The 21,871-nt window shown below is 35.5% G+C and overlaps 2 protein-coding genes across 3 annotated transcripts in view; both read right to left on the bottom strand.

Moving 5' to 3' along the window:
- LOC136038948 (uncharacterized) overlaps positions 1-21,871 on the bottom strand; it is a 470,704-nt gene that overhangs the window by 231,250 nt on the left and 217,583 nt on the right. The window lies entirely within an intron of this gene.
- LOC136038945 (inositol hexakisphosphate kinase 3-like) overlaps positions 1-21,871 on the bottom strand; it is a 134,305-nt gene that overhangs the window by 73,260 nt on the left and 39,174 nt on the right. For both annotated transcript variants that reach the window (XM_065722452.1, XM_065722453.1), the window contains exon 5: positions 19,288-19,463. In XM_065722452.1, the coding sequence (XP_065578524.1) occupies positions 19,288-19,463 (176 nt within the window). The remainder of the gene's footprint in view (positions 1-19,287; positions 19,464-21,871) is intronic.

Below are 21,871 nucleotides of genomic sequence, written 5' to 3'. Positions count from 1 at the left end.
CAAAAAACTGCCAAAAATGTTGAACGATATATATATATATATATATATATATATATATATATATATATATATATATATATATATATATATATATATATATATATATATATATATATATATATATATATATATATATATATATATGTGTGTTTTCAATTACGTAAAACTTGCGAATACACAACATTCTTCGATGTCCCATTGTCTGTGCATATAAATAGATTGTCAGGTTTACCGACTCTTGAACATTCAACATATAATTGTCCATAGGAAAAACAATCCGTATTCAGATCTATACCTCATTATTCTAATGATTGCCCTTAAGCTTTGTTAATGGTGATTGCTAATCGAACATTCCCTGTGTCCCCGTCGTCATTTATATATCCCCCTGTGCCCCCCGGCGTCCCCGTTGTAGTTGTGTCCCTGTGCCCCGGTCGTCATTTGTGTCCCGGTGTCCCAGTCTGTAATTTCTCTTTGAGTGTCCCGGTCGTCATTTATATTCTCTGTGTCACGGTCGTCATTTGTGTCCCGGTATGTAATTTCTCTTTGAGTGTCCCGGTCGTCGTTTATATTCCCTGTGTCCCGGTCGTCATTTGTGTCCCGGTCTGTAGTGTCATCTTATAATGACGTCATATGCAAAGCCTTATGTACTTATAATGACGTCATAATCAAACCCACAAACAAACAAACATGCATACATACAACTTACTTTTATATATATAGATATAGTTTCTTTTTTATTTTTTTTATTTTTTAGTTTTTCTTTTTTTTTAGTTTTTAGTTTAGAGCATCTCTACATAAAAAAAAAAATTTGCTAAGAGAATGCAAGATAATTAAAAGAATTCCATATAGTAATTCTGTCACACACGATAAATGTGGTTCAGTCCTGCTTTCTAGGGCTATAATGAAAGATAGATTGAGATGGCTAGGGCATATTCTATGGATGAAGGATGATAAATTGCTGAAGATTGACCTTTTCGGCCAACCGTCTAGGGCTAAACAGAAAGCAGGTCGTCCTCGTCTGTGGTGGGATTTCCCCAGACGAATATATATGGATTTTCACAAATTTCCACGTGTCCTACCTAGGGTGGTTATCTGGATATGGGCCATCGAAATCTCCATGCCTCACATAGTTTCTTATATTTTAAAATTAAATTAAAAAAAACAAGTTTTTTTTAAATGAAAGTAAGGAACAGCATTAAAACTTAAAACGAACAGAAATTACTCCGTATATGAAACGGGCTTTTCTTCTCAAAGTCCCGCTCTTTACGCTAAAGTTTGACTCTTTGTCTTAACTCTATTTTTAAAACAGTAAAAAACTTTAGCCTAAAGAGCGGGGCGTTGAGGACGAAAAGCCCCTTTCATATACGGAGTAATTTCTGTTCGTTTTAAGTTTTAATGTTGCTCCTTACTTTCATTTAAAAAAAACTTGTTTTTTTTATTTAATTTCTGGACGTTTTTGAATTAATGCATGTTTTGATCCTGGCTCTCCGCACATAAATAATTAAAACGAAATTTGCATATTAATTAATTGCAATTTGGAAAATTCTAGGAAGATTTTGAGAAAAAAGGAGCTAGGGAGGAGGCCTAGTTGCCCTCCAATTTTTTTATTACTTAAAAAAGCAATTAGAACTTTTAATTTTTTACAAACGGTTTCATTGGTAAAAAATCCTTCCACATAACCCCCTACCCTCCATCCCACCCCCTAAACCAAAAAAAATCACCTGAAAACGTCTCTACACTTCCCAATAACCATTATAATATGTAAACACTGGTCGAAGTTTGTAACTTGCAGCCCCTCCCCCAGGGACTGTGGGGGAGTAAGTCATTCCAAAAGACATAGTTATTATGGTTTTTGATTATGCGGAACAAAATGGCTATCTCAGAATTTTGATCCGTTGACTTTGGAGAAAAATGAGCGTGGGAGGGGGCCTAGGTGCCCTCCAAATTTTTTGGTCACTTAAAAAGGGCACTAGAACTTTTCATTTCCGTTAGAATGAGCCCACTTGCGAAATTCTAGGACCACTTGGTCGATGCGATGACCCCTGGGAAAAAAAAAAACAAAACAAATAAAGACGCACCCGCGATTTGTCTTCTGGCAAAAAAAATACGAAGATCCACATTTTTGTAGATAGGAGCTTGAAATTTTTGCTCTAGAGTTCTCTGATACGCCGAATGCGATGGTGTGATTTTCGTTAAGATTCTACGACTTTTAGGGGGTGTTTCCCCTATTCTCCAAAATAAGGCAAATTTTCTCAGGCTCGTAACTTTTGATGACAAAGACTAAATTTGATGAAACTTATATATTTAAAATCAGCATGAAAATCTGATTCTTTTGATGTATATTATAGCATCGAAATTCCGTTTTTAGGGTTTCGTTTACTATTGAGCCGAGTCGCTCCTTACTACAGTTCGTTACCACTGTTTGAAACACAGGTCAAAGTTTGTAACTTGCAGCCCCTCCCACGGGGACTGGGGGGAGTAAGTCGTCCCTAAAAACATAGTTATTAGGTTTTTCGACTATGGTGAATAAAATGGCTATCTCAAAATTTTGATCCGGTGACTTTTGGGGAAAAATGAGCGTGGGAGGTGCCTAAGTGCCCTCCAATTTTTTTTGGTCACTTTAAAAGGGTACTAGAATTTTTAATTTCCGTTAGAATGAGCCCTTTCGCGACATTCTAAGACCACTCATTCGATACAATCACCCCAGGGAAAAAAAAAAACAAATAAACACGCAACCGTGATTTGTCTTCTGGCAAAAAATGCGAAATTCCACATTTTTGTAGACAGGAGCTTGAAACTTCTGCAATGAGGTTCTCTGATACGCTGAATTTGATGGTGTGATTTTCGTTAAGATTGTATGACTTGGGGGGGGGGGGTGTTTCCCCCAATTTTCTAAAATGAGGCAAATTTTCTCAGGCTCGTAACTTTTGATGGGTATAACCGATCTTGATGAAACTTATATATTTAAAATCAGCATTAAAATGTGATTTTTTCCGATGTAACTATTGGTATCACAATTCCATTTTTTAGAGTTTCGGTTACTATTGAGCTGGGTCACTCCTTACTACAGTTTGTTACCACGAACTGTTTGATATACATTAGAACCTGTTTTTATTTTACTACTTTGAGATACATACCCCCTCCCTTTAAAATAGATTTCCCCAAACGTACAAATGCTTGAGTTTTTAATATTTCCGCGTGGTTTTCACAAAAGAATTTCAGGGGGGAGACATCCTTGGTCGATTAGGCAGGAACTCCTCCTTATTTACCCCCCCTTGAACCGACATGACAACCCCTAAAAAACAAAAAAAAATTAAAAACAATAATAACTCACCACTTAACAGTTTACAGCAGGAGTTCCCAAATTCTGGGTCTGAAATAAGGTGAATCACTTAAAAATTTTGATTTCTATCTAGTCTAGAATAATTGCAAACAAAATTAACTTCTGCCTCACCAATTAACTGACACGAACTAAGCATACCAGTAAAGAAAAAATTAGAATTAATATTTCAAAAACATTGAAAATGTGAAACAAACTTCAGAATATTCCAATTACACTGAAAAATAGTGACCACGACGCAATGTCAATCCTATTAAAGCATGGAGGACAACAAAATGTCGTAAAAGTTTGAAAGCTAACAGTCTGTTGATTCTCAAAGACAACTATACCTTTGAAGGAAAGCTACACTAGATGTTTGGCGCCGTATGCTTTTACCTTATTTTTTACTGATTTTTCGCCCCATTTTCTGTTTTTGATTTCACGCCTGTTACCACCAAAATCTATATTACTGCACATAGAGGTCTTTTCATGAAAAACTGAATTCTTGATTTTTTTTTAATGTATGTATGGATGTATAAGATTCAAATTTAGTCATTTCCATTATCCTTCATTTTCATTGGCCTTGGTACTTTTAAATGATTATAATATCTTAAATAAAATATACACAATTGAGAGACACAACGTTACGTTCACAGCTTGTAAATTAGTTAATTTTTCTTTTTATTTTTATTTCTTCGCTTGTATGTGAAGTTTTTATGGCAGTACCACATGTTCATCAGAGTTACGAAATTGATTGGTGCTAATTAGTTAAGTGTGAAAAGACTTTTCGTCCATAAAAAGTTTGAAAGCTAACAGTCTGTTGATTCTCAAAGACAACTACACCTTCGAGGGAAAGCTACACGAGGGATGTTTGGCACCGTATGCTTATAGCTTATTTTTTTTTACAGATTTTTCGCCCCATTTTCTGTTTTTAACTTGACGCCCGTTACCACCAAAATCTATGTTACTGCACATAGAGGGCTTTTCATGAAAAACTGAATCCTCGATTTTTTTTTTTTTATTTTTTATAATGTATGTATGGATGTATAAGATTCAAATTTAGTCATTTCCATTATCCTTCATTTTCATTGGCCTTGGTACTTTTAAATGATTATAATATCTTAAATAAAATATACACAATTGAGAGACACAACGTTACGTCCCACAGCTTGTAACTTAGTTCATTTTTCATTTTGTTTTTATTTCTTCGCTTGTATGATGGGATTTTCCCAGTTGCTTGTGTCAATTAGTTCTCACTTTTCCACATTTCCGCGTTCCACATTTTATATTTCCTCAATTCTAAGACTCCACAAAGGATTGTTAGGACAGGAAATTTTGCGTTGAATGCGATGGAGGTGGTGCGCAAACGTTACAATTAGAAGTATATACAGTTTGCTTTCGAGTCAAATGTTTTAGTAGTTAGACAGAGGCAGTCACGACTTTTGTAAACGGCCCTCGGGTCTTCCAATACAAGTCAACCAAGTAATTTATTTCTAATCAGGCACAAAAAGAGAATACTTCCAGGGGAAGGCGGACGCATTTTGGGGAAGAAGAAACTGGTCAAAGTAGAAGACAGAGACATGTATAAATGTTGAAAGAATATCAAAGATTCCAGAAAGGTTCCAAATTGAAAAGCTCCTTGCCTTAACTAAATAGCAAAACACTTGTTGGAATTTCTTTTTAGGTGGGATCAAAATGGTAAATCCGGCCTACCATAACTAAGACGTAAACTAGTCAAAATTTCAAATTGGACAGTTTTCCCAAAAGAAAAAATAATCATAGCCATTCGACGAAAAGCTCTGATTTCTTTCGTACAGGCTCCTCGATTTCGTAAAATATCCTAGGTTCCCCTTCAAAGATGCTATTACTGAGTAGCCGCTCAAAATTAGCGTTGAGGCTTTTTCCAAACATTTCTTTAACTCACAAGAGGTATGAGCCAAGTGTTTTGCAAAATTTATAAGAATGGAAAAGGGTAACAGCACCGAGAGGGAACATGCCCAAAGCTATCTAGCCTTTAGCTGCTTTGTTCAATCAAGGGCACTAAACGCTTGGTACAGTGCTTAAATCGGTCATCACAAGGGAAAAAATGTTAACCGGACCCACTTGCATTGAGGGTCACCCAGTATATGATATATTTGTTCAGAGGTTCTAGGTTCAGGGGCATAATTTCGTCAAAATCCTGGGGGGAGGAAGAGAGTTGGAGCCGATTTTTCCAAGTCAGGTGAAAATGACCGTGTGAAAAACAAAAATGAGTCACATAGTACCATAAAGGCAAAGGTATACTAAAGAAAACTTATATATTTCTGTGGATGCTTGAATTGTCAAGACATATCTTAGTTTTGAAAAGATTTTTGAACACGCTAAATTTCAGCTGGGAGGGCAAACTGGGGTCTGGAGGATAGTTCCCCCCTGCCACATAGCATATTACGTATATAATTACGCATAGCATATAACCTTGTTCAGGTTAAAACTATTTGGTAAAAAGAAATCTTTTATTTTTTATGTAAGAAAATACAGGTGCTGGAATATCACCCTTATTCTAAAACGTCATGAATAAACTGAGTAACAACTAAAGGCGAATGTTGGGAAGAATGGTTTCTCCTTTAACTAAATAGTCATTTGATACAGAAATTTATCTTTCCTAGAAACGAAATGTGATAATTATATAAACAACATTAAATAAGTTTAGAAAAAGTTTACTGAAAATTTGCTCACTTTCTTCAGTCGAATTTGATAAGTATTTCCGATACAGCTTATTCTTTACATTTACAGACTTAAGTATAATTGGTATAATCCAAGGTTTAGTAGACTATTTGAGCCTTCTATTTGTAATACAACGGTAAGGGCACGCCGGGTCAAGGGTATTTTAAAAATTTTTTAAAAACATACTCGCAGCCTCATCCAGATCTTCGGACTCATAATAGGGTAAAAAATCGGCATCCCTCAACGACTCCTTTAGTTTAGCGGTAACCATAACTCTTACTTTTCGCGGCTGCCAGTTAACAGTTGCCTTACCACCGATAATTAGATCACCCACCACCATAAAATGATCTGATGTGTCGTCAATGACGACTTTATGTTCCAACTTGAATATTCGTGAAATATTGTCAATAAGAGACCGGGATGTTTCGGTAACTCTAGTAGGTACACGACATGCAGGGAGACATCCGGCGGCTAAAAATGTAGACAGCATTTCCGAAGTTATGTCGTGTGTTAATTACTTGTGCTACGGTTGCTAAGGAATAAGGATATATCAACATTAAAATCACCCATATTGATAGACTTACGGTATTTACACGACAGTATATCAAGACATTCCTGTATAGTTCCAGTATACCTTTCCGCGCTTCCATTTGGAGGACGATAACACACACACAAAATTATTGGTTCTTGGTTAAACTCAATTTCTACCGCTAAAATTTCGAACAGCATCTCCACGTTCGAATGTTCCACATCACTAATAATTTTAACAGATACTGATGACTTGACAAAAAGTCCAAGTCCTCCTTGCTGGCGGTTTTTACACATGAATTTATAACAGCAAAGATTAACTAACGTTCAGTTATAGAATTTAAGTTTCACACAAACCAAATACGTCCAATTTACTAGACGAAATAAAAGAAAAAAAATATTATTTAATTTACCATTGAGACCACAGCAGGTCAGGAACACCAGCCGAAAATCACCGTGAAAAAAATGTGTACTAGACAATTCATTGGGAGAAATATACTTGTTACATGGTGAATTCATTACTTCCAAATCGAGATATTCTGTTCCGGAAGATGAATTAGAAAAATATCCTTAAGATCAAGCTAGTTATTCTGAAAAGAATCAAACTTCTCAATCCCATGCCGGCGGGTTGACTTACTTTGAATTTAACTCAACTAACCATATATCCTGGAAAGCCTGGAAAGCCTAGTTCGTATGTTGCCTGTTACAGCTATAGCTGCCGTAAATTACAGTTTGTCGGGATATAATTCCAATAACAAAGAATAGCTACAGCAGGAATCTGGCTATTTGGAATATTCTGCAACTTCAAGAAATACAGAAAAAAAATACGCAACTTACATAAAAATAGGACGAATATTCCAAAAATCTATAAAAATCCCCAGACCGTTTTGCGGGAGGATGCACTGACATATTAACCCAGCCATCCATGGTATGTACCTGATTAATAACTATATTTTTAGTCCTTATGAACACTCTTACTTAAAAACATTTTGTCGGTTTTCCTTATTTACCCTCCCTGACCCTGGACAGAAAAAAAACGACTGAAAATACAGTAGGCTTATTCATAAGAATAGACGAAAATATAAACGATTGAACGATACAAATGGATCGAATATTATTTCAATCGCCGGTTTTCAACATCAAAAACCTAGAACAGGCATATTAGAGCAGAAAAACCTAACAGAGTTGCAAAAGGCAGAAAAAAAGCCTTTTAAAATCCCTTGACGAAATGACGTATTTTCATTTATGTCTCCAGCTCCAAAAGCGAATAAACAAATCAGTATGTTGTGACTTCCTTGAAAGAAACGAAAATGCATATACTAGGTTTTGGCGGAAAAGAGCTGATTTTCTATTTACTGAATTCTGCCCCATTATCTGAGAAGCCAACACTAGACTTTGATTTATAATATCTGTCAAAATTTGGTTGAAAACGCCATTTAGTTGAAGATGATTTTGGCATTAACTTACTGTGTGAAAACTTCCAGACACGAATATTCTAAGTAACACTGAAGCCTAAGACCACCGAAGTTACATGTTTACAAACAAAACATATAAACAAGGAGCTTTAAGATAGATTTTTTAACCGAAAATTTTGATAGAACTAACCAACCCAGTTCTGAAGACACGGAAGACGGTCTCATTGAGTCCTTATTCGGAAAATATATTCATGATACCGAGGATATTACTAAATCCAATCAGAGAAATAGTTGAAAAAAAAACTCCAAAATAAAGACAAAACAATAACTAACATACACGTTTATTTTATCACCTTTTTTCTTCTTAAAATTAGGTCATTTGAATTTAGAATACATTTCGAAAGTAAAACAGTTCAAAATAGGGATGGAAACTTTTAATTGACAGTGAACAGATATAAAAAATTTTTAACTGGATATTTCGAACACATATACAGTGTTCATCATCAGCAGTAAAACTACTGTTGAAGTTGTTTTACTGCTGACGATAAACACTGTATATGTGTTCGAAATATCCAATTAAAAATGTTTATATCTGTTCACTGTCAATTAAAAGGTTTCATCCCTATTTTCAATTGTTTTACTTTCGTCATGGAAAGGCAGTGTGGTCTTCGAAGTTATCTAGAATACATTTTTACAAAAAAAAAATTATAAACAAGGAGAAGATATATTCTTTTTAAGGGAAGAAAAATCCTGAGCTTCACCATATGCCGAAAAAACAGTAGGTGCTCTCTTAGAACCCTTACTCAAAAATATTAGAACCCTTACTCAAAAATATTTTTAGAAAACGGACGACTTTACTAAATCCAACAAAAAGAAAAACAATTGGAAAAACTCTATAACAAGGACGAAAAAACCTAATTTGCATGTCTGTTTCGGAAAATGCTCACATGTTATCCCGACCACACTCAAGAAGTTTGATCTGTTTAAAATTGTTTTCTCTGTTGGTTTCTCTATGTGCATTCGGAGATAATCAGCTTAGCCTAAGCGAAATAAACTACTATGTAGTTATGTTTTAATTAAATGTTTAATATAAAGTTGGTTAGGTATTTAATATGATGCATTCTGGGCGACCTGCTATCCATAGTTCTCTGTTGTAGTTCCCATAATTTTGTAACGAAAGTATTATATTTTCATCATATTTTGGTAGGCTATAATTCTTCATGATTAACTTAACTTCACTTCTTGAATGTGGTCGGGATAACACTTAAGTACCCGGGAAATATCTTTCAAATTAAGCCATTTAGGTTTAGATTACCGTTAAAATTTTCCGCATATTGCAAAGGGTAGAGACAGTACCCTAAAATACTTATGCTGGCATCAAGCAGAAGTCAAACCCGATTAGGCAGGTGGGTTTCAAGTCACCCAGTAAAGAAAACTGTCTTCGTTCAACAGAATATTCGGCTCGCTTCCGTTTCGAATGAGATTCCGTTGAGAAATTTGGTTTGTCTTGCCACTAAAACTGTATTTCAAATAACTAACAGCTTACTATTTATAAACAGGAAAAAATATGCCACTAGTAACCAGGGCTGAATCCAGGATTCTTTTTTTTTGGGGGGGGGGAGAGTTATACAAAATAATTTTTTCGGAGGAAGGTAATAAAAAATAACTTTAGAAAACGCATCAAATATTTATTTATATTCATTTTTGTTGCGTTTTTAACGAGTTAGACAAACATTTCAGGGAGGGGGTCAAACCCCTTACTCCCCCCCCCCTGGATACGGCCTTGCTAATAGCCTAGACTCAATCAAATATGCAGCAAAAGATTGTTTTTTTAATTTGTCACAGACCTCAGATAACTTCGTTTTCAGTCCGACATACCATCTGAAGTTCAAATTACAATGCCATTGGTCATTTTCATTTCACCAAATACACAAAGTATCCCACATGCACGCAGGGTTCTTTTCGAGGGGGGCAATAATATCAATATTATATTATAATATTAATTTCATTATATTATATTATTATATTAATTTCATTATATTATATTATTATAATTATTAATATTATATTATAATTATAATATTAATATTAAAAACTAATTTCATTTGATAAGTTGAATAAGATGAGCCCAAGAATACAAGAAAACTAAGGTTTTTCGGAGGACTTGGCCATGACCTAGCACGAATAGTGGCGTCAATTGATGGATGGATGGGGCAGGGGCTCATGTGCCTCCCTAAATTTTGAAAAATACGTCTTCAGAAAATCTCTACGACCAAAAAAGAAAATCATTTAATTTTTTGTACAGCCTATGTCAATTGATTTTACATTGGTTGTACGAAAGATTTGTACAAAAGGTACGAAATGATTACTTCATTTTGTTAGAGCTTCATGTCAGAAGATACTCTACGGACCTACTCAACATTACACAAGATTTTTATCTACATTTGCTTTGTGTTTGATCACCGCATTGGATTTTATTAGTACAAAAAAACAACTTGGCTTATCAGATGTGACTTACTTTTGTTTTAGTTTGTGTAAAGCATTTTTTTTTTTTCGTGCGTTTTTTTAGTAGGCCAATGTGTTAATTGTACAACATTGTTGTTTATTTTATTTTTTTGGTTGATCAAGCTTTCCGGATGCAAAGCTGAAATATCTGTACTTTTATTAGAACATGCAAATTTTTCCCTTCTTATTGCAAAAATTTAAGGTAATTACGTGCTAGTTCGACAACACTCAAGAAATGAAGTTAGGTTAGCGCTAATGAAATAACCTAAAATATAATGAAAATATAATACTTTAAAACAAGATTATTTAAATTGCAGCAAAGAATTATGGAAGGGGGGACGCCTAGAACCCAACATATTAAATACCTAACCTAACCCAATCAAAATACTATCTCTAAATATTAAATATTTAATAAAACATAGCTTCAATGTAGTTTATTTCAGCGAACCTAAGCTAATTGTTTACGTATATAGTATGGTAAACCGGTTTGCAGCAGCAAAATTTTTGAGTGTTGTCGGGCTAACAATTAAGTACCAAATTCAAATTTCACACCCTAATATACTTTGAATTCTAATAACACTCACAAGAGATTCAAAAAAGACTAACCTTATGCAACGAAACGACCTAAAATATCCCCAGATTATGCCCCAAACATAGAACAAACTACAGAGCTCTAGCAATACAGTTGATTGATCTCTGCTCGGCAATCCGGGGCCAAAGGTTCAATCCGAAATGTTAAGGGGCCTGGAATAACATGGGGGAGAGGGGGCTAATCCCCAAGTGACCAGAGAAGATGAAGAAGAAGAAGGTTCCTGTACACTACAAAGTGAGTATGACTTTGGTTTCGAGTTCAACATTTGAGTAACTTTGAACTTCACACCCTATCAGAAGGGCCCAGAGGGGTCTTTTGACCATCCTTTCGCTCGAATGACCTTTGTTATTACAAGTCGTTCTTGTTTTTGAAGAAACGTCAGAAAGTTCGTAAAAAGAAGTGAATACCATAAATTCTATGACAAAAGGACATAAAATCATAACATGTTGTTTTGGCCAAATGTACTAAAAGTTGAATTAATGAAATGTGTTTGTTTCCGGAAACTCACTTTATATACATGCTTAAGAGTGTAGTAATTTTGCCAACTGTATTTTCGTCGAAAAACAAAAGACAAGGCAAAACAATGTCAAAAAGACTCCTGAATGGAGATTCGAAATCTCCTGAAGTTCGAATTTTGTTCCGATTCTTTAAGAACGATCCCTGAATCACTAAGGCTGTTTAATTAGAATAAATAGCTCTTTTGAAAGTACTAAAAAAAACTTTAGCGTAAAGAGCGAGGTATTGACGAGGAAGCGAACTCCCTTATAAACGTAATAATTTCTGTCAATCAATCAATCAATTTGTTAATACTAAAAGAAAAACTATTACAAAAGTAAAGCGGTTACTAGGCCCAGGAAGCTTTGCTTGTAATGGACCACAGAGAACAAGCATAAAACACTTTTATAAAATATATACAAAAAAAAGCAAAAAAAAAAAAAAAACACTGGAACAAGACAAGGACATTTAACAGATAGAAGAATTTCAGTGCGTTTTAAGTTTTAATGTTGCTCCTCACTTTCAGTTGAAAAACACTTTTTTTTATTTAATTTATTATCGTTTTTTTTTAAATAATGCTGGGAAATCCGACGCCCTCTTCATGGAACATGCCCTTCCCCCATGAAAAAAACAACTCCATATAGCCCACGACCCCCTCCCACCAGAAAATTTTCTCCCTGAAAACGTCTGCATACCTTGCGGTAATTTATACTATATGTGAATAATGGGCAAAGTTCACAACCTGCAGCCCTTCCCCAGGGACTGTGGAGGACTAAGTCATCCTCAAAGACATAGTTATTAGATTTTTTGACCATGCTGAACAAAATGGCTATATCAAAATTTTGACCGGATGACTTTGGCAAAACATTAGCATGGGAGGGGGCCTAGTTGCCCTCCAATTTTTGATGACTTAAAAAAGGCACTAGAACTTTTGATTTCTGTTTGAATGATCCCTCTCGCAATATTCTAGGACCACTGGGTCAATACGATCACCCTTGAAAAAAAGAACAAATAAAACGCATCCGTGATGCATCCGTGATCTTTCTTCTGGCAAAAAATATAAAATTGCACATTTTTGCAGATAGGGACCTGAAACCTCTGCATTAGGGTTCTCTGATGCATTGAACCTGATGGTGTTATTTTCAATAAGATTATATGCCTTTTAGGGGGTATATCCACCTTTTTTTTCGAACATAAAGCAACTTTTTCTCAGGTTCGTAACTTTTGATGGGTAAGACTAAACTTGATGAAACTTGTGTATTTAAAATCAGAATAAAAATTCGATCCTTTTAATGTATCTATTGGTATCAAAATTCCGTTTGTTAGATTTTTGGTTACTATTGAGCCGGGTCGCTACTTATTTACAGTTCGTTACTACGAAATGTTTGATTCTTGTTTGGCCATATAAATGAAGTTTTCATTTTATTCAAAAAATTTTGTTTACTTGACCTACTTAGTAATGAGGTTACTTTGTAATATTGCAAAAAGTTTTGTCAATGGAAAGGAAAAACGAGCAATTTATTTTCCTAATCCTCAATGAAATATTTACAGAGACCAAGATTGTCCAACTTTTAGTTTCTTTCACGTGGCTGAATTGAAAGAATTATATTTAGCATTTCACGCTAATTCTCTTCTAGATCATATTAATATACATAATCAAAACCACGGAAATAGTAGTTTTGCCAAGTGTTATGTCATAGAAAAAGCAGAATGTACTGATGCTAAATATCAACCATTCCTGAATTAGGATTTCTGCTTTTGTGGAGATCAAGTTGGTCCAACTTCGTGGGTGTCAGTCTAAAGCTCAAGAACAGACGCGGCATCTTTTTCGCTGTTTCAAAGGAATTCAAACTTTTGCCAGAAGCGCAATAAGTCGCAAGAAAGAAGCGCACCTGTACTCAAGAATTATCCCCTCAGGATTAGTATGTAGCCCCTCCTGGAAAAAATACAAGATTGAGGCCCGAGAGTTCAATTTTCGCATTTTATCCTCCCCCCCCAAAAAAATTTCCTATTCCCCTTTCCCAGAACATTCGCAAGTAGCCTATTGCATAGAGGAGGCCGAATTTAAAAACCCTATAGATTGGCAAATTAAGTGGGAAATCTAAGTCTTGACTTTTTTGACTTGACTTTGGTCTGTTGCCAGGCTCTGCTCGGCTCAGAGAGTAATGTCTGCCTCCTCCATCCGCTTCAGTCCAGCGCAAGTCGTTTGTGCTTCGCTCGATCTGATGTTTGCCATCACCAGAAACTCGGACAGGCTATCGGACCATCGTTTCTTGGGTCGGCCGCGGGGTCGCTTCCGACCGACTTCCGTAGGGTCAAAGTGAAAGATCATCTTTGCGGGTAAGTGCAGGGGCATTCGAAGTAGGTGTCAGAACCATCATAGGGTACGCTCAGCTGCTTGGATAGAAAACCTAGACTGCTTGGTGAGCTGCAGCAGCTTCTCATTACTCATGAAATCAAACCACCTTTTTTTCAGGTAGGTAAAGGTAGGTAGGTATGCGTTTATTTAATCCAAAAAAAACTACTAAAATTCTACTTACAATCAATAATATACTGCTCAATTTAGGGACCTAAAATGTCCCTGTTCAGCAGCAAAATAACAACATATGAATGATAACTATTCATTCAAAATCAAAGAAATACGCAGAGAAAAAAAAACAAAAAACAGATGAAACACTATGCAATCTCCAAACAGCCATCTCTCATGTAAAAAAAAAAAAAAAAAAAAAAAAAAAAAAAAAAAAAAAAAAAAAAAAAAAAAAAAAAAAAAAAAAAAAAAAAAAAAAAAAAAAACAATAGGCCTATAATTTACAGTTTATTCAAAAAATAATTTTTTATTCTTGCTTTAAATAACATAAGGTTTTCACACCACCTAACACTCTCTGGAATGAGTTCCAAATATCAACACCTACATGTTTAATCATAAACCCAGATCTCGTTGTATCACTATTCAACTGTTCAGAGTTCCTAGTAGAATAATGGTAATAATTTGAATTACATCGATAGAAACTTCTAAAATACTGAGGAGAAAATCCATTTAAAACCTGGTATACAAAAATTAAAATCTGCTGAGACTTAATAAAATCAATATTCAAAATCTCAAAATCTCTAAAACAATATCTAGTACTACCACACGCAAGACACCCACCCAAACTTCTAATTGCCTTATTCTGCATAATCCGGACCCTTTTCACATGACAAGAAAAATTGCTTGCATACAATGAACAACCATACACTAAATAAGGATGAACAATTGAATCATAAATTGCTTTCAGAAGATGTAGACGAAAAAAAATATAAAATCTTCTTAAAATACCAACTCCGCGAGCCAATTTTGAAGATAAAACTTTGCAATGATGAATCAAACTAAAATTTAAATCAAAATAAAATCCTAGATATCTACATTGAAAAACCTGACTAATGGAAACACCTTGTAAAAGAATAGGCTACTATGACAATTATTTACAACTTTACCAATACGACTAAAAATCATATAATTAGTCTTCTCAATACTCACTGCAAGAAAACTATGCTTTGTGAACTGAGATAAATTCTCCAGAGCTACATTAGTTATCTCTATAAGATCCTCCACGGATTTCCCAATCAAGGAGGCACACTCGTGCCTCTTTAAAGAGGCGAACCACGACAATGTTAAGCGATCTTCGGTTCCAGTGGTCGCAGAGGAATGGGGAGGGATGCATTTCGTAGCCCGAGCTCCAACTAAGAAACCTGCCAAATTTCATCCCCCTCCGACTTTTCCTTCATGGGGAAAATCTGTTATCAAACAATAACTTGTCTGATAACAAGCATAACAGCAGCTTGGCGCAGCGGAAGCGCGCTGGGCCCATAAACCGGAGGCGGGTGGGTAAAAACCACTAGCTGCTAAATTTTTAATTAAGCTGCTAAACTATTAAAATTATCAAAATTAGATAATTTTGTCAGTTTGAATTTATTGATACAGAAAGCGAGAAAATAAACATGGAAAATTATTATTAAATTACATCCGCCATGGATTGTAGAAAAACGTACAGAAATAATATGAAAAAAACTTCGTTTTCTTAAAGAGTTAAAGAGGCTGCGTCCCAAAGTCGAACCTTAAAACGTACAGGAATTAGGAGAGGCAGTTGGGGGGCTGCCACCCCCCAACCCCCCCCCCCCCCTTTTAAAGACTCTTTTGTACAGGTTTTTTGTTGTGGGGAGCTGCCACCCCCGCTCTTGGCTTCGGAAAGGCCCTCTTTTAATTAACAAAAAATTGAAATGAATAAATAATGGAATAACTTCGAAAAATGTTAAACACAAGAGGACAGGAGAACCATTGCGCCGAAACTAGTAATTAGTAACAATGAAGTCCCCCCACAACAAAAAACCTGTACAAAAGAGTCTTTAAAAGGGGGGGTTTGGGGGGCGGCAGCCCCCAACTGCCTCTCCTAATTCCTGTACGTTTTAAGGTTCGACTTTGGGACGCAGCCTCTTTAACTCTTTAAGAAAACGAAGTTTTTTTCATATTATAACAGTAAGCGCTGTGTCATCTGCGACTGCGAATGATGTAGCAACGGCATCAGGAAGGAAAAAACACATTGTATCCACGTATATCAGAAACAGTAAAAGGTAACAAGCTTATAGGTCGCCAGTTCGTCATGTCTTGCTTATTGCCTGATTTGAACAGTGGGAATTGGCCGACTTCAAGTGACAGGTTAGCGAGGTAAAGAAGACATGGTAGTAGATACACTGAAACTACTTTGAATGCTTTCAGATTGAAACCGTCAATACCAGCGGCATTTGACTTTAAATTCTTCACAGTTTTTGCTAACTCTTCAATTGACGCTTTGAAGAGGAATATGTCTTTGGGGACGACTTACACTCCACAGTCCCCGTGGGGGGGGTTGCAAGTTACAAACTTTGACCAGTGTTTACACATAGTAATGGTTGAGGGGAGGAACAGCATTAAAACTTAAAACGAACAGAAATTATTATGCATATGAGGGGTTCACCTCCTCCTAATACCTCACTCTCTACTCTAAAGTAATTTTATTAATTTCAAATATTTATTCTACGGCCTTTGTGATTCAGGGTTCATTCTTAAGGAATTGGGACAAAACTTAGGCTTTAGTGTAAAGAGCGAGGTATTGACGAGGGGGCGAACCCCTCATATACGTAATTAAAAACATTAGAATTTAGAAGTTCGTTACGCAAGTTAATTCGTAAGTTACGTATATTTTTACTAATAAAAATGTTCCTAAAAATTAAAAGTTCTAGTTGCCTTTTTAAATAACCAAAAAATGGAGGGGGGAATTAGGCCTACACTCCCGCTCCTTTCTTTCTCAAAATCGTCAAATCAAAACTATGAGAAAGCCATTTAGCAAAACAAAAATTAATGTGCGAATTTTGTTTTAATTATTCATGTACAAGGAGCCAAAATCAAAACACGCATTAATTCAAAAGATTTCAGAAATAAAATTTTAAAAAACAAATTTTTTTAACTGCAAGTAAGGAGCGACATTAAAACTTAAAACGAGCAGAAATTATTCCGCATATGAATCGGGTTGTCCCCTCCTCAACGCCTCGCTCTTTACGCTAAAGTTTTTTATTGTTTTAAAAAGCAGAGTAGTGAGAAAGAGTCAAACCTCAGGGTAAAGAGCGGGGCGTCGAGGAGGGGACAACCCCTTTCACATACGGAATAATTTCTGTTCATTTTAAGTTTTAATGTCGCTCCTTACTTGCAGTTAAAAAAAAACTTGATTTTTTTTATTTAATTTATCTATTAAGGAGCCTCAGAGATTAGATGACCAGGATGTGATAGGCTACTTTTGTGCCTTAACTGGATCTTTGACGGAAAACCGGTCAGACGACTATGATCTTATCTAAAATATCTTTCGTATTTTGAAAATACGTTGCACAAACTATCAATTTCGATATGTTTTTAATTCTGCATAAGTTTGTACTACAGGTTTGATAAAAACTATTTGTCTCAGAGGTTAAAAAAAAGGTACGTTAAACGATTTCATTTTTATTTTGTGGCAAAAATTGGTACAAAAACACATTTTATTTTTCACTTCCATTACATATAAACCGTCTTTGCATCAAAGTGAACCTTGTTCTAGGGAAAGTCCTATTTGTGATACACAGGCTAAAATAGGGCCTTTTTTGGCATGAGTGGCACAAAATATCCGGTGAACATCTTTGCCTTTGGCTCTTTCCATTCTCATAAGGTTCTAATTTGGACGGTGCTCAAACTCTGTTTGATATTTTTTACATACTTGTAATCATATTTATTTAAAAATTAAAACGAGCCTAAAATAATGGTCACCATTGCTGGAAATCCGTCCTAGCCAAGTGGATTAGTGCGCTGGATTTAGAATCCTTTGTCCGAGAGGGCTAGGGTTCGAAACCTAGTGTACCAAATTATTTGGTTTGGGACGGGGTCAGTAGCGTGACTTAGTAAGCTCAGCCAGAGTCGACCCAGCTCTAAATGGGTACCAGGAGAAATCTGGGGAGGGTAAACAGGAAGGGTTTGCGAAAGTACAGGATGGTTGGCCCCCAGCCCCCCGTTGCATTTCTTGGCTGAAGGCCGAAGAAACCGATATCGGCACCGCTTGTAGGGACTGCAGAGTCCAATGCCGTATTCTTTACCTTTTTATTGCTGCAAATCAGCTGAATCTATCGGGTATATAGTGGCCCATAAGCAAGAAATGCTGAAGTTTTCTCACTAGAGTGTTGTTTTCTTATCCAAAACAAGTGTTTCTGTTACTTTTCTGGATTTTATCTTTTCTGGAGAGGGGGGGGGGGTTATAAAAAATTTGATAATTTGAATAGAAAGTACCCAGAAATCGAAAGAAATTCAGGCTCTTTGCTTGGTAGCAGCTATTGCCTAAATCATGATGAAGAATATTTTTGACAAAACTTTTCAGAATTGGTCATTATACTTGCATTATATAATATATTTATCTACAAAATTTCCGAGTGTTTATTATGTAACCGATAAGTATCCTTAGGTTATTCTTTAAGACAAGGCTAATAAAACAGCTTCAACCATATATTGGCGACAAAATACATTGAAGAATTGTATCCCCTTCTCGCTTTCGTTTGTTTTATTTTGTGACTGCTCAACCAAAAAAAGACTTAGAGGTATAACTTCAAAACCCTTTTTTCAGAGCTCTTTCGCATGGAAATCCCATCAAATTACCCTGTTGAAACATCACTAGAGAGATTCCTTAAAAATCACCTATGTTTTCGTCCTTTGGCTCACAGACGTTTTCAAAACATTTCGTTTCGGAAGCCATCGTGAACAGCGTTGCCAGCTTGGTACAATTGTACCGTTTTTATACAATTTGGAGGTTCTGGTACAATAAGGTACATTTGACATTTTTTCGGTATTATCGAAAACTTTCTTCTTGTTGTGGCAAAATTTTAACCTGCTGTCCAGATTGTACAAATACTGTCATGATACAATTTTACTTTGAAAACTGGTAGTTTACTTCAAACCATTGGCAACGCTGATCTTGAATTATTTTATAATTTCAACACTTTGTGAATTTTTTTTCTTTTGCAGCAATTTTTTCTGCGAACCTGCAAAATTTTCTAAGACCCAGTGGCGCGTCACGACCCATTTTGAGAAGCGCTGGACTTGTTATAGTTTGAGTCCTGACAACTACATTAGATCTCTCCAGAAAAATTCACACACGTGCATTAAATGATATTTTACTGCATTAGCTAATATCTAAAAATCTTACCTGCATGCCACAGAGTCGAACGCCCAGCGAAGCGGAAGTACTAGCAGCGCATTTGGCAATTTGCCGAACTTTCTTTTCCGCAGATGCGTCGTCACCATGCTGACGAGTACCCATTTTTAGATCTAAAACGCATGGATGAACGAATTTCGACGCCACATTTTCCAATAATAAGAAAACTGTAAATAAAAAAAAAATGTAAACATTTGAAATAGGAAAAGTTTATAAGAGGATGAGATTTGAGTTCAAGACCATTCGAGAAAGAAACCTGCAAGGACAGGTCTCACAAATTCTCCCCCCCCCCTGGATCCCATGATTTTTGGTATTTTCCCTCTTGATTTTCGCAATTTTTACTCCGATTCTACCTAATTCACCAAACTTCTTTTTTTGCTGGTTTGAAGAATATAGATGCTACAGTGAAGAAAAACACGTCTAGCTAAAAAGACTGTAAAAAAAGCCTTCTTCATTATTCATTATTCAGGAGACACCCAGGAATTCATTCAATTTACAGGTAAACGGGTTGAAATAACTGAGACACATTGGGAGATAGATAGAATATGTATAATTTGGGCAATATATTTGCACATGGGGGGGGGGGTAAGTATAGCAGGGCTGCATGCAAAATGTAATCTAGCGTAAAGTAACCAGTATAACAACTCTGTATATCTAATATTTAATTAAAATATACCTATTTTGAATGAAACGTTTTCAGCCGAATTCAAAAAAGCTAGCTATTAAGCCAGAAAATTGCTGCAAAAGTCGTTGGTTTTGTTCGAAACGCAATCAAGTTTCTTCTGCAAGCATTATTCAAACAAGGCCGTATCCAGGAGGCCTAGGGAATTAGAACATTCTCGAAACGTTTTTCCAGCTCGTAAAAACGTAACGAAAATGGTCATAAATAAATTTGTGATGCGTTAAAAAAAATTTTGCAACTCCTCCACATCCCGAAAAAAATTTAGACAGGTTCTTGTATTCAAATCATGGAGGTTCCTTTTTTAAGACAAACCGTAGATTTACATAAAAACTAACAGAGAAGCAATATTCACTCGTCGTGGTAATTAGTTGCCAAATTAAGAGATTACATTTTAATTTCGGCAAGAAGGCCTACACCAATTACATTTTAATTTCGGCAAGAAGGCCTACACCAATTTTTCTACACAGTTGCAAAAGCCATATCATATGATATAACTGATGATGCAATTGATGGCTAGATTTGTTGTAAACAGTTGTGGAAAAACGATCCTGTGCAAATATAAACAAAACTAAAATTAAGAAATGATGCAATTTCCGATTATGGCTATTATAATATTTTTCTGTTGCATCTGAGACGTGTTGCCAACCCGTAAACGGGTTGAAACAACTGAGACGCATTGGGAGATAGATAGGATATGCATAATTTGGGCAACATATTTACACATTAGGGGGAGGGGGCAATTATATCGGGGCTGCGTGCAAAATGTGATCTAACATAAACTAAACAATATACCAACTCTATATGTCTAGTATTTAATTAAAATATACCTATTTTGAATAAAATTCTTACTTTTTAATACAAACACAACTAAAATTACGAAATGATGCGATTTATGATTATGCCTATTATAATAGTTTCTTTTCTATCTAAAAAAAAATCACTGGCTGTAAAATACGATTCACCAAAACATACAGGCTGTTGAAGTTATATCACAGAGAAACAGAGAGAGTGCTTTCTTTTTTATAGATTCCTTTTTATATGTGGCATGCCTTTCACAAGGGGGTGTTCTTTTATGCTTGTGCAGTGGAATTTCAGGTATGTAAGGTGTACTTTCATGGCAAAGGGTTTACATTGGCCATTACTTACACCTTTAATGTATTTTAGTAAGCCAACCACATACCTACTTATCTCTGGAGACAAACAACCCAACCTTTTTAAAATCTAATTAGTTTTTAAGCTATCTCTATGAAATTGAAACCAATAAAAAAAAGGAGAAGTTAAATCCCACCTGATTGATTCTACTGTGTAATATTTTAAACCAGTAAAAAGAGCAAGAGATTTTACAAGTAGTTTCTCTGTTTTTCCGTGGTAAGGGTTAGGGAAACTTAAATTGGATATAGAATCCACTTTATCGAGACAGTCTGGATGTCGAGGTTAATGCCATATCGAAGCTCTTGTTCGGGAGGGGGAGGGTACAAAACGACTTTTCAAAAGACTTTAAAAATTGGCTTATATGCACTTTACTTTTTAAAAGTCGAACAAAAAATAGGGGGGGGGTTAAACCCAATAATCCCCTCTTGGATACGATTTTGGTCAAAGTAAAATAACAACGCAGAAAAACGGAGATATAACATTTTTCTAATTTCGTGGCAAAAGTTTAAATATGCCATGGGTTTATATGTGTGATCAGGCAAGTAAGCACGATTGCTGTTTTTAATATCACAAAGAAGTTTTTAAACAATTCCCCCCCTCCAGGTTCATTCCTGGTAATATTGTGTATTCAGAAACCTAACACACTATTCCTTATTTCTGGAGAGATAAATAATCACATTTTAAAATTGGATTGTTTAAAACCTTGTGCGTGAAATTTTGAGCAAAAAAAGATTTGTTACG

This window comes from Artemia franciscana, chromosome 18, assembly GCF_032884065.1.
Source record: "Artemia franciscana chromosome 18, ASM3288406v1, whole genome shotgun sequence".
Lineage (NCBI taxonomy): Eukaryota > Metazoa > Arthropoda > Branchiopoda > Anostraca > Artemiidae > Artemia > Artemia franciscana.
This window is presented reverse-complemented; position numbering and strand designations above follow the sequence as displayed.